The sequence below is a fragment of the Anolis carolinensis genome, chromosome 1 (assembly GCF_035594765.1).
Source record: "Anolis carolinensis isolate JA03-04 chromosome 1, rAnoCar3.1.pri, whole genome shotgun sequence".
NCBI lineage: Eukaryota > Metazoa > Chordata > Lepidosauria > Squamata > Dactyloidae > Anolis > Anolis carolinensis.
The window spans coordinates 40,222,522-40,235,658 of NC_085841.1; the positions used below are offsets into that span (position 1 = coordinate 40,222,522).

The following is a 13,137-nucleotide window of genomic DNA, read 5'->3' on the forward strand; positions in this document are numbered from 1 at the left end:
TTCTTATATAGGTAAGGCTGGCTGTACCTTTAGACCAGTGGTTTTCAACCTTTAGATCCACAGATGTTTTGGCCCTCAACTCCCAGAAACCCTAACAGCTAGTAAACTGGCTGGGATTTCTGGGAATTGTAGGCCAAAACATCTGGGGACCCACAGGCCGAGAACCACTGCTTTAGACAGAGAGGGATAACCATTTCAAATGGCAGATGCTGGAGGATTGCAGTGGCAACCTCTCTGCTCACAGTCCTAGGACTCCCATCATCCAGTCCTGCATTTGAAAATATTCTGCCTTCAAATGCAATTTCCTTTTCCTTTTAGCAGCATATGATTCACATGTCATTCACATGTTATTTTGTATATGGAAATGAGTGGCGCGAAACATTTTGCGCAAGTCTTTGCTGATATCAGCATGGGGTGCCCGCAATGGTCAGGAGCTCACATGGAGCTCAGTGGCCATCTGGGAGCGGTGATGGCAACATAGATAGTGTTCTGATGGTCCAGTGGGAACAATTTAGTCTCAGTCTAGCTGGACTGTGGGTCCTCAAACCTTTTAAGCAGAAGGCCGGTTTATGGCCAGACTGTTGGGGGGGGGGGGGGGGCAATAGTTTGAAAAAAATGAACGAATTCCTACACACACTGCACATATCTTATTTGTAGTGCAAAAAATAATGAAAGAACAATACAATATTTTAAATGAAGAACAGTTTAACCAACATAAACTTACCAGTATTTCCATGGGAAGTGTGGGCCTGCTTTTGGCTCGTTGTTGTGTGTCTTCAAGTCATTTGAGTTAGGTCAACCCTAAGTGTAAAGTTTAGGACATGGGCCAGAAAAATGACCTTGGAGGACTGCATCTGGCCCGTGGACTTTAGTTTGTGGAAGGGTATATCTGGCTGCTTCTGGGAACAGTTTGAAGCATTTGTGCTCCAGACCAGTCCCAAATTTACTGGTCAGTATGGACTCTCCCAATTACTTTGAAGTGAGAGTGCCAGACTGCCTTTACCTCTGTTCTGATCCAATATAGCAGTTCATAGATATTGGCTTCTAATGCTCCATTTCTTAGAGATTTTTGGAACACCCATCTTTGAGGCATTCTGAAGTCATTCCTTCTAAAAGCTTTTCTTTGGAGTGTTTTAGCTTTGGTTCCTGAATTATATTGCTACCTTTGCTTGAATTTTACAGAGGCTGCAATTCTCAAAATGTTAAAGCAGATGAGATCTGAGATCGATGGTGTGTTTTTCAAAAGCAGGATCTAAACATTGCATGTTAAATTGTTGGGGTTGGTCTTGGAAGGGTCAGACTGGATGCTTCTATGAGTTGCACCTGTTAACACTTGTGCTGTTAATCAGTTGTACTGGGAACACTTCCAACTACACACTGTTTGTTAAATGTGCTTGCCTGACAAGCATCAAAACTGAAGAGCTCTCTTACCCCACCAAAGCTATATATGAAACAACATTGTGTTCATTTGTCTAACTGTTCAGCAGTTTGGCATGAGCTTTGGTCAAAAGGTAAAGTTACTTTAAGTTGTAAGATTTTGTTTTGGTACTCATGCTCCTTTTAGGATTCTAAAAGCACACATTGGTAGTACCAGAATGGTAATTAGTGATGATGAGATATGTGACCCATTTGCTCATTACTGGGATGTATTTGTGAAGGGCATTTAAAACAGAATCTTTTCAATTGACTGAATGAGTTAATAGGTATAATTAACTGACTTAATCCTGGCAAGCCATATACATATTCTCTAGTGTTAGCTGCCTTCTTGTGTAGTGTTCTGTTGAGCCTTGTCTGCTTTTAGTTACATTATCTCTCTGTGGGCATATTTTAAAACTTGGCTGTGATATACTCTTCTAGGATGAAGTTAGAAATCTCATTCATATATTACTGCTGCTCTAGAAAGTTGCTATTAAGAAACAGAAGCTGACACAGCACTCTAGTAATCTCCTCTGAATAAAGTTGCCAGACCTTTAAAAATGATGGGTAGATATGTAATTTGTATTAATATCCAGGTCTATATACTTTTTGATTGCATGAATTTATATACTATTGTCAGTTAATTTGCAGTGTCTTGTATCATTTGTATTACTTTACCATTTGGTGAGATGGGTGATCATTAATTTCCCACCATTTAATGGATGGGAAACCAAGGCTGAGTGATTTGTCCAACAGTTGCAGTATATCATATTGTGTTACTGAAGAAACTGGCATGCCGAGGTCTGTGCATTTCTATTCTAGTGCACAGGCATGAAGAATGAGTTCAAAAGCAGACAGTCCATGCAGACATCTACCCTGTATCCTTAGTCCTTCTAGTATCTTTCTGCTCCAAATGGAAGGGATTTTGTAGCTTGCAAACAAAGAGCTAGGGAGATAGAAAAGGAGCTTTTGTTTGATTGATTCCTCTTGTAATGCAAGCACTAAGGCACCTTGAAGAATTTCAAAGCTACGGCCTTCTAACCTCAATGCATCAAGGAGACTTTCTGTCAAATAATTGGAATGGTTGGCTTACAGTTGGATACAGGCCCGCTAGTTGCTTAGTTGATTTCCTTATAGTATTTTAACTCACTTATTTTGTAGGCATGATGTAAACTTTGACTATGAGCTTAGTGTAAATTGCCATCTCCAGTTAAAGGGGTTCGGGAACACCAGAGTCCAACCCTTTAACTGTATCCATTTCTGAATTCTTATGTTTGTTAACACACATAGGACAGAAAGAGCAGTTCAGTCCTCACATGTCTTTTCTGCAAACAAAACAAAACCTGCTTTAAAAGAAATTTAGAGGTAGAAGAGAGTGGTGTGGGCTATGGTGGGTCCAATATGTGAAAAAAGAAAGAAAGAAAGATTTGTGGAATCCCTGAAACTGCACATCCCTGAGATAAATTTTAAATGTTGGTACTGGAATAGATAGTTGGAAACTACATGGACCAATAATCTGATTTAACAGCAGGTAGCATCCTGTGCTCAGTTGGGAAAATGTTATGGTTAACAAGAAATGATGTTTTGATATGTGATCAATTTCTTCCTGAACTCCAACACAGAAACTTTCAATTACTTCTTCCTCTGCTTCTGTAGTTGGAGCATAAATGTGGATATATATATATATATATATATATATATATATATATATATATATATATATATATAGAAAGAATTTTTGAGCATTAACATTAAAACAGAGCAATATAAAAGTATCAAAATAATAATAGGAGAAAAAAAAGAAAAGTGGGGAAAAGAGGGAAAAAAGGAAATAAAGGGGGGAAGGGGGGGAGGGGAAGGGGATGTTCTTGACTTCCATTCTTCTTTCTTCTGTTCTATTTCTTCTTAATTTTAAACTTAGTCTTTGAAAAAGAAAATGTTATTTCCCTCTTACATCACTTTTACATCTTAACATAGTCCTCAAAAGTTGACCAATCAGTCATTTCTGTTCCTCTACCGGTATTTTCCCTCAGTAAAAATGTTAATCTGTCCATGTCCTTTATTTCATTAACTTTGTTCAGCCAATCTTCCTTACTAGGTATTATATCTAATTTCCAACATTTTGTAAAAACCATTCTTGCTGTTATAATAAAGTAAGTAAATAACTTTTATTTGTTTGGATTAAAATTATATTGATGGGTTTTCCCTGAAGACTAGTTGACATGATTTGGTCAGACTCTGCAACATATCCTTGATTGCTTTTGCTATATCTCTGCTCGTTATAAATGCCACCCAATTTCTTTCTATATTTTCATTGCTGGTGTAAAACACTGTGTAATTTCATGACTCAAAATGTCACACTGCTGTCCACTTTAGCTTGTTCACCTCTGGTATTGCAATGTTTATACTTTCCATTTCATTGACCACTTCACGTACCCCGGTTCTTTGACACAGCTCTTTGTTGCTGACTTTATCAGCAATATCAATTCAAGTATTTTAAAATACACATTGAGCATCCTTTGTGCAAGTATAGGTATTCCAAAATAAATGTAAAATTCTGGAATTCCAAACATTTCTGGTGCCCAGCATTTCATTAAATTCCCTCTCTGACTTACTGGTCAGGGCAGTTGTGGTCCAGTTGCCACCCTCTGCTGCCATCTTGGTTCAAGCTGGCTGGGTGGGAAGGGTGGACCTGAAGGAAAACCTCTTCTTTGTGGTCTGCCCGCTTAGCATTTAAACAGGCCCAGCTGCCCCACTGATTCAGTTAACTTTTGATCAGTTACCACCAGCTCAGTTACCCTGCCCTCCCACCTCTATTTTTCTTTGTGTTGTGTTCTGCTGGGAAGCTGTATCCTGTAACTGTCACAACTTAGGAGTAGTTGGCATTGATCTGGTTTCACATTTTTTATCCTCCCAGATCTCACCATGAGATGGGCTCTTCTGGTCACGTGCCAGAAATTGGAGCTGCACAGGGGGGAACACATCGGTGGTAGATAGGTGCCTGCGCAGAACCCCCTTGCATTGTTGCTATCTATAGTATGGTAGAGGCATTGATGCAGGTTGCATAGGTCTCATAATGAATTGTGTTTTTGGCTTAGCATGCGGACTGGCTGCTACTGGGATCCAAAACCCATGTGTGGCTGCCAACGCTTTCTCAGCTGTAACAAATAAACAAGTGGCCATTGTTACCTCAATTTTGTGTGTGTGTCCTATGCTTTTTTGGACTCAGGACCTGTCACCCTGCACACACAAGGGATACTCAACCTGTTTTGCAGTTTTAATCACTATGCTTTACTTACTTTCTTCTGTTTTATTTGTATCTGCTTTATAATCTTGTGATGGGCTGCTTTGGCATCCATTTTGGGAGAAAAGTGACATATAAATAAAATCATATCAATAAATAAAGGAGAAAATATTTCTGGAGCACTTTGCAACTTCACATTTATTCTTCATTTAGTTAGTGATGCTGATGAACCCAGTCAGCTGGGAGAATAGCTGGTGGCCTAACAAAACCCATCTTCTTTATTCAAAGCACTACTGAATCCCAAGGAAGAAAATATGGATTTAAATAATCATTTGCTACATTGCCAATTAACATCCTTCTTTTATTCTCTACTTCCTTTCAAAAATCATGATTTTGTGTCATGCCTGTCATTTTCTTAGACAGACTTGGAGATGTGTTGTATGCTCCCTTTATGGGAGGGTGATGTGAGGAGGTGGCAGGGGATGTCTTGTTCATTTGAAGAAGGAATTCTTTTCCCTTTTTTAAAAAAACTGTCTCCCTGGGAAGACTAGTGATTTTTGCAGTTGTGTGAGTCTTTGCCAAGACAGATGCTATGATTTTCCCAGCATGATCTCTTTATCTCCCTGCAGGGATGATTCTACACTTGTACGGTATTGTGTAATGTAGCCAAGCATCTTTAGGTCACCTGGTGACACTCTCTCTCTTGACAAGTTCTTTCACTGTTCTGCAGTAAATTATGTGATTTCATTGAACAAGGAATTATCATTTGGGTTAGACAGAAGAACTGTGGCAAAAGCTTCAGGTGACAAATAAGCAATTTGTATTGCTATTTTTATTTAATACTAGCTTGGGTACCCGGCGATGCCCGGGTTATTTGAAAAGGGTCTTGTTTGTTTTTGGATGTTAGGTAATAGGCTTGAGCGATCCATGAAAAAAATGTTTCTAAACTCGCTTCGAAAGTAGGGGGTGCTGGTGGTTCGTTTCTGAAACTACTTCTGAAGTTTGGCCCAAAAAAGTTTCAAAAATTAAGAATATTTGGAATGTTCAAAATTAATTAGTTAATGGTGGACGCGCATGTGCAGTGGACAAAAACAGCACCGAGGGGGGGGGGGGGAGGGTTACAGAACTCTCCCACCTTCATTTGTTGAGCTATCTTCTTCAAACTTGGTACAGTGGTAGAACCCATTTAACACTGCTAGCTCACCAGAACGTTTCCCTTATCATCTGATTTTTGACGAATTTTCATAGCTTTAATAATAAAATATTTTTTAATAATTGCAGAAATCTGTTCCCGGTGTGAAAGTCTTATTTCCTGTTTAATTGGGTTGTCTTTACTTTGAAAGTCATTGTTCTACTTCAGAAACTTTGTTTTTGTGGCTGAAACTTTGTTAAATTGGTGGACAGTGTCCCAGGAAACCATAATGTGCTCCATGTCCCTTGTGCAAAGACAAAGTTCAGGCAGTGTCATAAATTTTTCCATGTTTCTATGATAGAACCAATTAGGAAATGATATTTATCATCCAGGAAAAGAAATCATAGTACACCATCAAATCATTTCTGACAGATGGCCATCAGCCTCTGAATAAGGAAATCAGTTCCTGGTTTGAAAGTGCTATTTCCTGCTTCATTGGCTTTTCTAGGGCTGAGAGTGTGTGACTTGCCCAAATGGGTGGGTGAGTGGGGAATCAAACCACAATCTGAGTCCAACACTCAAACTTCTCCCTCTTTCCCTCTCTCCCTCCCTCCCTCCTGCTCTCTCTCTAAACTTCTCATACCTTCCAAGAATTCACATACTGTATGAAAGTTTGGTCAAGATGCTCAAAGGAGGGCAACTAAAATGGTCTAGGGTCTGGAGAACAAGCCCCATGAGGAGTGGCTTAAAGAACTGGGCATGTTGAGCCTGCAGAAGAGAAGGCTGAGAGGAGACATGATGTATAAATACGTGAGGGGTAGTCATAGGGAAGAGGGAGCAAGCTTGTTTTCTGCTGCCCTGGAGACTAGGATGCAATGGAACAATGGCTTCAAACTACAAGGAGATTTCACCTGATCATTAGGAAGAAATTCCTCACTGTAAGAGCTGTTCAGCAGTGGAACTATCTGCCCTGGAGTGTGGTGGAGGCTCCTTCTTTGGAGGCTTTTAAGCAGAGGCTGGATGGCCATCTGTCAGGGGTGCTTTGAATGCGATTTCCTGCTTCTTGGCAGAATGGGGTTGGACTGGATGGCCCACGAGGTCTCTTCTAACTCTATGATTCTATGATTCTAAGTGAGGACAAAAGGGGGTGGGGAATGTTAAAAGGAGAGAGGGCCTGGGACATCTTGGAATTGTAGTTTTAAAGTGGGCATAGTACTATTGGAGAAACGTCTGCTTCAGCTCCATGCTTTTATAAATGGAGGAAATTCAGAGGCTTCGTTCTCCTGCTTTTTGAAAGCTATTGGAATGAAATTTGCCAGAATGGAAGCAAAAATTCTCCACTCTTTGCCTCTCAAGTTTCATAATGTTTGACCCATCCACTGATTTTTGGGGAATTTTGAAACAACATTTTTTTTTAAAACGCTACCAGAATGATGGCCACGCCTCTCCCTCCCTCTTCCTTCCACTCTGATTGGCTTAGCGCAAGACTTCTGCAAAATGGAGTTTTTTCCAGGCCATGGCTGCTTGCTTCATTTCCATTTAAATAAATGGAGAAAATTCAGAGGCTTCGTTCTCCTGCTTTTTGAAAGCTATTGGGATTAAATTTGCCACAATCGAAACAAAAATTCACCACTCTTTGCCTATCAAGTTTCATAATGTTTAACCCATCCACTGATTTTTGGGGAATTTTGAATCAACATTTTTTTAAAACGCTACCAGAACGATGGCCACGCCTCTCCCTCCCTCTTCCTTCCGCCCTGATTGGCTGAGACGCATGCCAACATGGCTTCTCCTCTCAGAGGGGCTACAGCTACATCTGAAGACATCAGAGACAGATGAAAAAAAGGTGCTTTTTGATTCAAATACTTAATATTCGGAAGGCAGTGAGCAGATGTTTCAAAAATCGCTTCAAAAGTGCTTTCTAACTGAATTTTAAAAGAATTAACAGACTAATGAAAAATTTGCTCAACCCTATTAGGTAATATCAATTTGGCTATATGTTACGCTATTTCTTAGAAAAAAACCCTCAGTTTTTACTTTCTTTTTTTATGAATTCTCCCATTAGGAAATGCATAAGGAGGTGGGTGAATTACAATTCCCCTAAATCTTGGGTCAATCCTCCCAAAACTCCCCCAGTATTGACAGTTGGCCATGTTGAGTCTGTGTACCAAATTTGGTCCAGATCCGTCATTAGTGAGATCCAGAGGGCTCATGAAATACAGGTGAACTATAACACTCAGAAATAAAGGCCAATCACCTCCAAAGTCCACCAGTATTCCCAGTTGACAATGCTAAATTTGTGTGTCAAGTTTGGTCTAGATCCGTCATCATATGGGTTCAGTGTTATCTGAATACAGGTGAACTATAACTCCTGGATGCCAAGATCAATCACCCCCAAACCCCACCAGTGTGCAAATTTGGCCATGTTGGGTCTGTGTGGCAGTTCCAAGTCCATCATTGGTGGGGTTCAGAGTGCTTTTAGATAGCAGGTGAACTATACATCCCAATCTCTACAACTCCTATAAATCATGGTGAATTCTCCCCAAACCTCTCCAGTATGTTCAGTTGCTAATCAATTCCTGTTTGCTGTGTGCCATAGGAAAGGGTTAAGGGAGAGGCAGTGGGCAGAGTCATGCAAATGGACAGGGAAAGGAACACTGGGATGTGCTTACTGTAGCCTGCAATGTCCTGGAAGGAAGTTACTTAGTGGCTCTACAGCACTGCGAACTATAGCCTGTTTGTGGAGGACGGAGGTTGTCTGTGTGACGGACACCTGTGCCGCATACACATAAACAGATTTTCACTTTTATTGTGTGTATAGATAGATATATTGAGGTGGGGAATTTTTGAGTCTCCAGATTTTTGGACTTCAACTCCCAAAAACCTCCACATGGATTTCCAGTGCTCAGGGGTTATGCAACTCCAGCATAAGACAATTCTTCAGAAAATGGCTCAAATATGGCTTGATTTTTACTTTTTTAATATTAAGAGGACACAAAATAACACCCCTAGAACGGGAGACGTGTTTAAAAGATTGTGCACATTAAAAGATTATTTATGTGGTTATACCAAAAACAAGACAAACATTCAGTTTAAGGGTTGTTGTGTGTCTTTCGGGCTGTGTGGCCATGTTCCAGAAGCATTCTCTCCTGACGTTTCGCCCACATCTATGGCAGGCATCCTCAGAGGTTGTGAGGTATGGAGAAAACTAAGCAAAGAGGTAAATATATATCTGTGGAAAGTCTAGGGTGAGAGAGGTCAGTGTGAATGTGTGTAGTTAATCACTTTAATTAGCATTGAAAAGCTTATCTGCTGTCTTCTTCCTGCCTCTGGGGCATCCTTTGTTTAGAGTCGTTAACTGCCCTAGGTTGATTCATGTCTGGAAATCCTCTGTTTTCATAGTATTGCTTTTTATTTACTGTTCTGATTCTTGAGTTTTTTAATACTGGTAGCCAGATTTTGTTCATTTTCATGGTTTCTTCCTTTCTGTTGAAGTTGTCCACATGCTTGTGGATTTCAATGGCTTCTCTGTGTAGTCTGACATGATAGTTGTTAGAATGGTCCAGCATTTTTGTGTTCTCAAATAGTATTCTGTGTCCAGGCTGGTTCATCAAATGCTCTGCTATGGCTGATTTCTCTGGTTGAATTAGTCTGCAGTGCCTTTCATGTTCTTTGACTCTTGTTTGGGCGCTGCGTTTGGTGGTCCCTATGTAGACTTGTCCACAGCTGCATGGTATCCGGTAGACTCCTGCAGAAGAGAGAGGATCCCTCTTGTCCTTCGCTGACCGTAGCATTTGTTGGATTTTCTTCGTGGGTCTGTAGATAGTTTGTAGGTTGTGCTTCTTCATCAGCTTCCCTATGCGGTCAGTAGTTCCCTTGATGTATGGTAAGAACACCTTTCCTCTGGGTGGATCTTTGTCTTGACTCCCATGGCTTGTTCTTGGCCTTGCAGCTCTTACAGAAAACCTACTCACACAGATAGATACCTTCATAAAAACTCCAACCATCACCCAAGTCAAAAAAGGAGCACAATCAAAGCCCTGACAGACCGTGCACAAAGAATCTGCGAACCTCACCTCCTCCAAGGTGAACTCAACCACCTAAACTGGGCTCTACAGGCCAATGGATACTCCACCACAGACATCAGAAGAGCTGCAAGGCCAAGAACAAGCCATGGGAGTCAAGACAAAGATCCACCCAGAGGAAAGGTGTTCTTACCATACATCAAGGGAACTACTGACCGCATAGGGAAGCTGATGAAGAAGCACAACCTACAAACTATCTACAGACCCACGAAGAAAATCCAACAAATGCTACGGTCAGCGAAGGACAAGAGGGATCCTCTCTCTTCTGCAGGAGTCTACCGGATACCATGCAGCTGTGGACAAGTCTACATAGGGACCACCAAACGCAGCGCCCAAACAAGAGTCAAAGAACATGAAAGGCACTGCAGACTAATTCAACCAGAGAAATCAGCCATAGCAGAGCATTTGATGAACCAGCCTGGACACAGAATACTATTTGAGAACACAAAAATGCTGGACCATTCTAACAACTATCATGTCAGACTACACAGAGAAGCCATTGAAATCCACAAGCATGTGGACAACTTCAACAGAAAGGAAGAAACCATGAAAATGAACAAAATCTGGCTACCAGTATTAAAAAACTCAAGAATCAGAACAGTAAATAAAAAGCAATACTATGAAAACAGAGGATTTCCAGACATGAATCAACCTAGGGCAGTTAACGACTCTAAACAAAGGATGCCCCAGAGGCAGGAAGAAGACAGCAGATAAGCTTTTCAATGCTAATTAAAGTGATTAACTACACACATTCACACTGACCTCTCTCACCCTAGACTTTCCACAGATATATATTTACCTCTTTGCTTAGTTTTCTCCATACCTCACAACCTCTGAGGATGCCTGCCATAGATGTGGGCGAAACGTCAGGAGAGAATGCTTCTGGAACATGGCCACACAGCCCGAAAGACACACAACAACCCTGTGATCCTGGCCATGAAAGCCTTCGACAACACATTCAGTTTAAGGATCCTCTATGTTACTTCATTGCAACAAAAAACTGAACACAAAATTCTGATAAAAATCCCATTTAAGAAGCCTCACTTTTCTTTGTTGTTTGCAGTCATCTTCCAGCAACAAATTACTAGAATCTTTCAGTGGAAAACATAGTCTTACCTAAAATGACTTTAGATAAGAAATTTTTATCATCATTAATCTTTTTTAATGTCACCACTGTAGTGTCAAAACTTTAGCTTATGGGGCAACACACTGGAGAGCCTTAGAAATCTACAACTACAAACTACAAGAGTGCTGTGATAGATGTGTGGTTTGAAGAACATCTTAACTTTTTCAGCTGTTGTCCCATGCCTCTATGCATTTTCATCTTAAGATGAAACCTATCACATGGTTTTCTTGGCAATTTTTTTGGAGGGGTGAGTTCTTTTGAGTGTGAACGTGACACGTCTAAGGACACTCAGTGTGTTTCTATGACCGGTTTCCAAACTTGTAGTCCAGTGTTCATACCATTATACCACACTTGGTCTTAATATCAACAGTGAAATTACAACTTGAATTCAGGGATCTCTCATACACATGTATTTTAGCAAAAAAAACCCAACATCCCCCCCCCCCCCAAAAAAACCCCTCACATTAGATCTCAGTGACCATATTTCAAAAACTTAAAACTATTTTTGCTGCAGAATTGTTTATCTTCTCAAACTAAATTGAACTCTTAAAAGATTTTAGGGATTGCCCTAGATCTATGTATAGCCATAGCCATTTAGGACAGTCATTTGTTTCTATTGCCAAAAGGAATATAAAAGCAGTATCTTGATATATTGAGAGGCAAAACTTTACTAAACAATATGGATTTGAGGCTATTATATTTTAGTATACCAAATAACAATGACATCTGGTCAATGAACTTAATACAGATGTGATCACTTAACTGCATAATCAATAACATTGCTTTTATAAAAAACAATTGTTTATGGCAGGGGTCCCCAAACTAAGGCCCGGGGGCCGTATGCAGCCCATCAAAGTCATTTATCCGGCCCACACGGCACAAGGGCAGAAGGGGGTTGGGCTAAATGGCCCAAGGGGTCTCTTCCAACCCTTATTATTATTATTATTATTATTATTATTATTATTATTATTATTATTATTAACATTGAGGCTGGCTGGCCATCTGTCAGGGGTGCTTTGCTTGTGCTTTTGGTGCACAGAAGCAGAAGGGGGTTGGACTAAATGGCCCAAGGGGTCTCTTCCAACCCTCTTTATTATTATTATTATTATTATTATTATTATTATTATTATTATTATTATTATTAACATTGAGACTGGGTGGCCATCTGTCAGGGGTGCTTTGCTTGTGCTTTCGGTGCTTATTATTATTATTATTATTATTATTATTATTATTATTATTATTATTATTATTATTATTACTACTACTACTACTACTACTACTATAGTCTGGCCCTCCAACGGTCCGAAGGTTCGTGAACTGGCCCCCTGTTTAAAAAGTTTGGGGACCCCTGGTTTATGGGGTGTATTTGCTACATGCAAATACTTGTAAGTACAAAATATCTCCCTAACATTAAAAAAATCCTGCACCACACCTCACTTAAATGTCCTTATTTGGTTTATGGTCCAACTAATGGAATAATGCCTGAATCCTTTGAGTTGAATGGAGATCACTCTCATAGGCACAGGCCTCTGTTTTGATATCAGTATGACTTCAGTTGAGCTACCACTGCATTCGTAGAAATGTGTGAATTAACATGACCCTCTTATAGGCTTTTCTTGGGTCCCAGTTTATGATAAGCCCCTTACAAAATCTGATTTCATTTTTCATTACTGAGTAGAGATGGGGAAGAAATTGGCTGACATATTCAACCCTCCTGCCTATTCTGAGTTCTACCTTCTGAGCTGTCGGTCACAGTGCTTTCAGACCTGGAACCTTGGAAAATGACAGCAGTAGCTAGCAAAAGATCAAATGTTTAGATAATTTCCCCTTACATCTAATTCCTGGTACTGGAGAGTTAGTTCAGAGAGGAATCTGCTGATTCAGTTTAACATTTCTGATGTTTGTAATAGCATGACAAACTATTGATTTGAACTGAGCTCTCTCCCTCCTATCTCCCTGGTCCCTTCCAGGCATGGGCAAACTAAGGCCTCGGGGCCTCTTGTCACTTACTTCAGGCCCTCCTCATACCTGTCCTCTTGGCATGAGGACACGGTGACCTGCCACAGCCGTACGCCAAAAAGACAGGGGAGGAAGGCACGTAGCATCTGAGCCCTCTGAAGCACTCTCAGCAACT

General features: G+C 40.4%; 1 protein-coding gene across 2 annotated transcripts in view; it reads left to right on the forward strand.

Annotated features, from left to right (window-relative positions):
• The window catches only part of galnt14 (polypeptide N-acetylgalactosaminyltransferase 14), a 291,609-nt gene that overhangs the window by 87,299 nt on the left and 191,173 nt on the right, over positions 1-13,137 (forward strand). The window contains exon 1 of one of the 2 annotated variants that reach the window (XM_062973051.1): positions 1,408-1,511. The exons of the other annotated variant lie outside the window; for it this stretch is intronic. Coding sequence (XP_062829121.1) covers positions 1,494-1,511 — 18 coding nt within the window. The 5' untranslated portion in view covers positions 1,408-1,493. Of the gene's footprint in view, positions 1-1,407; positions 1,512-13,137 lie in introns of those variants that run through there. 2 annotated transcript variants of the gene reach the window in all.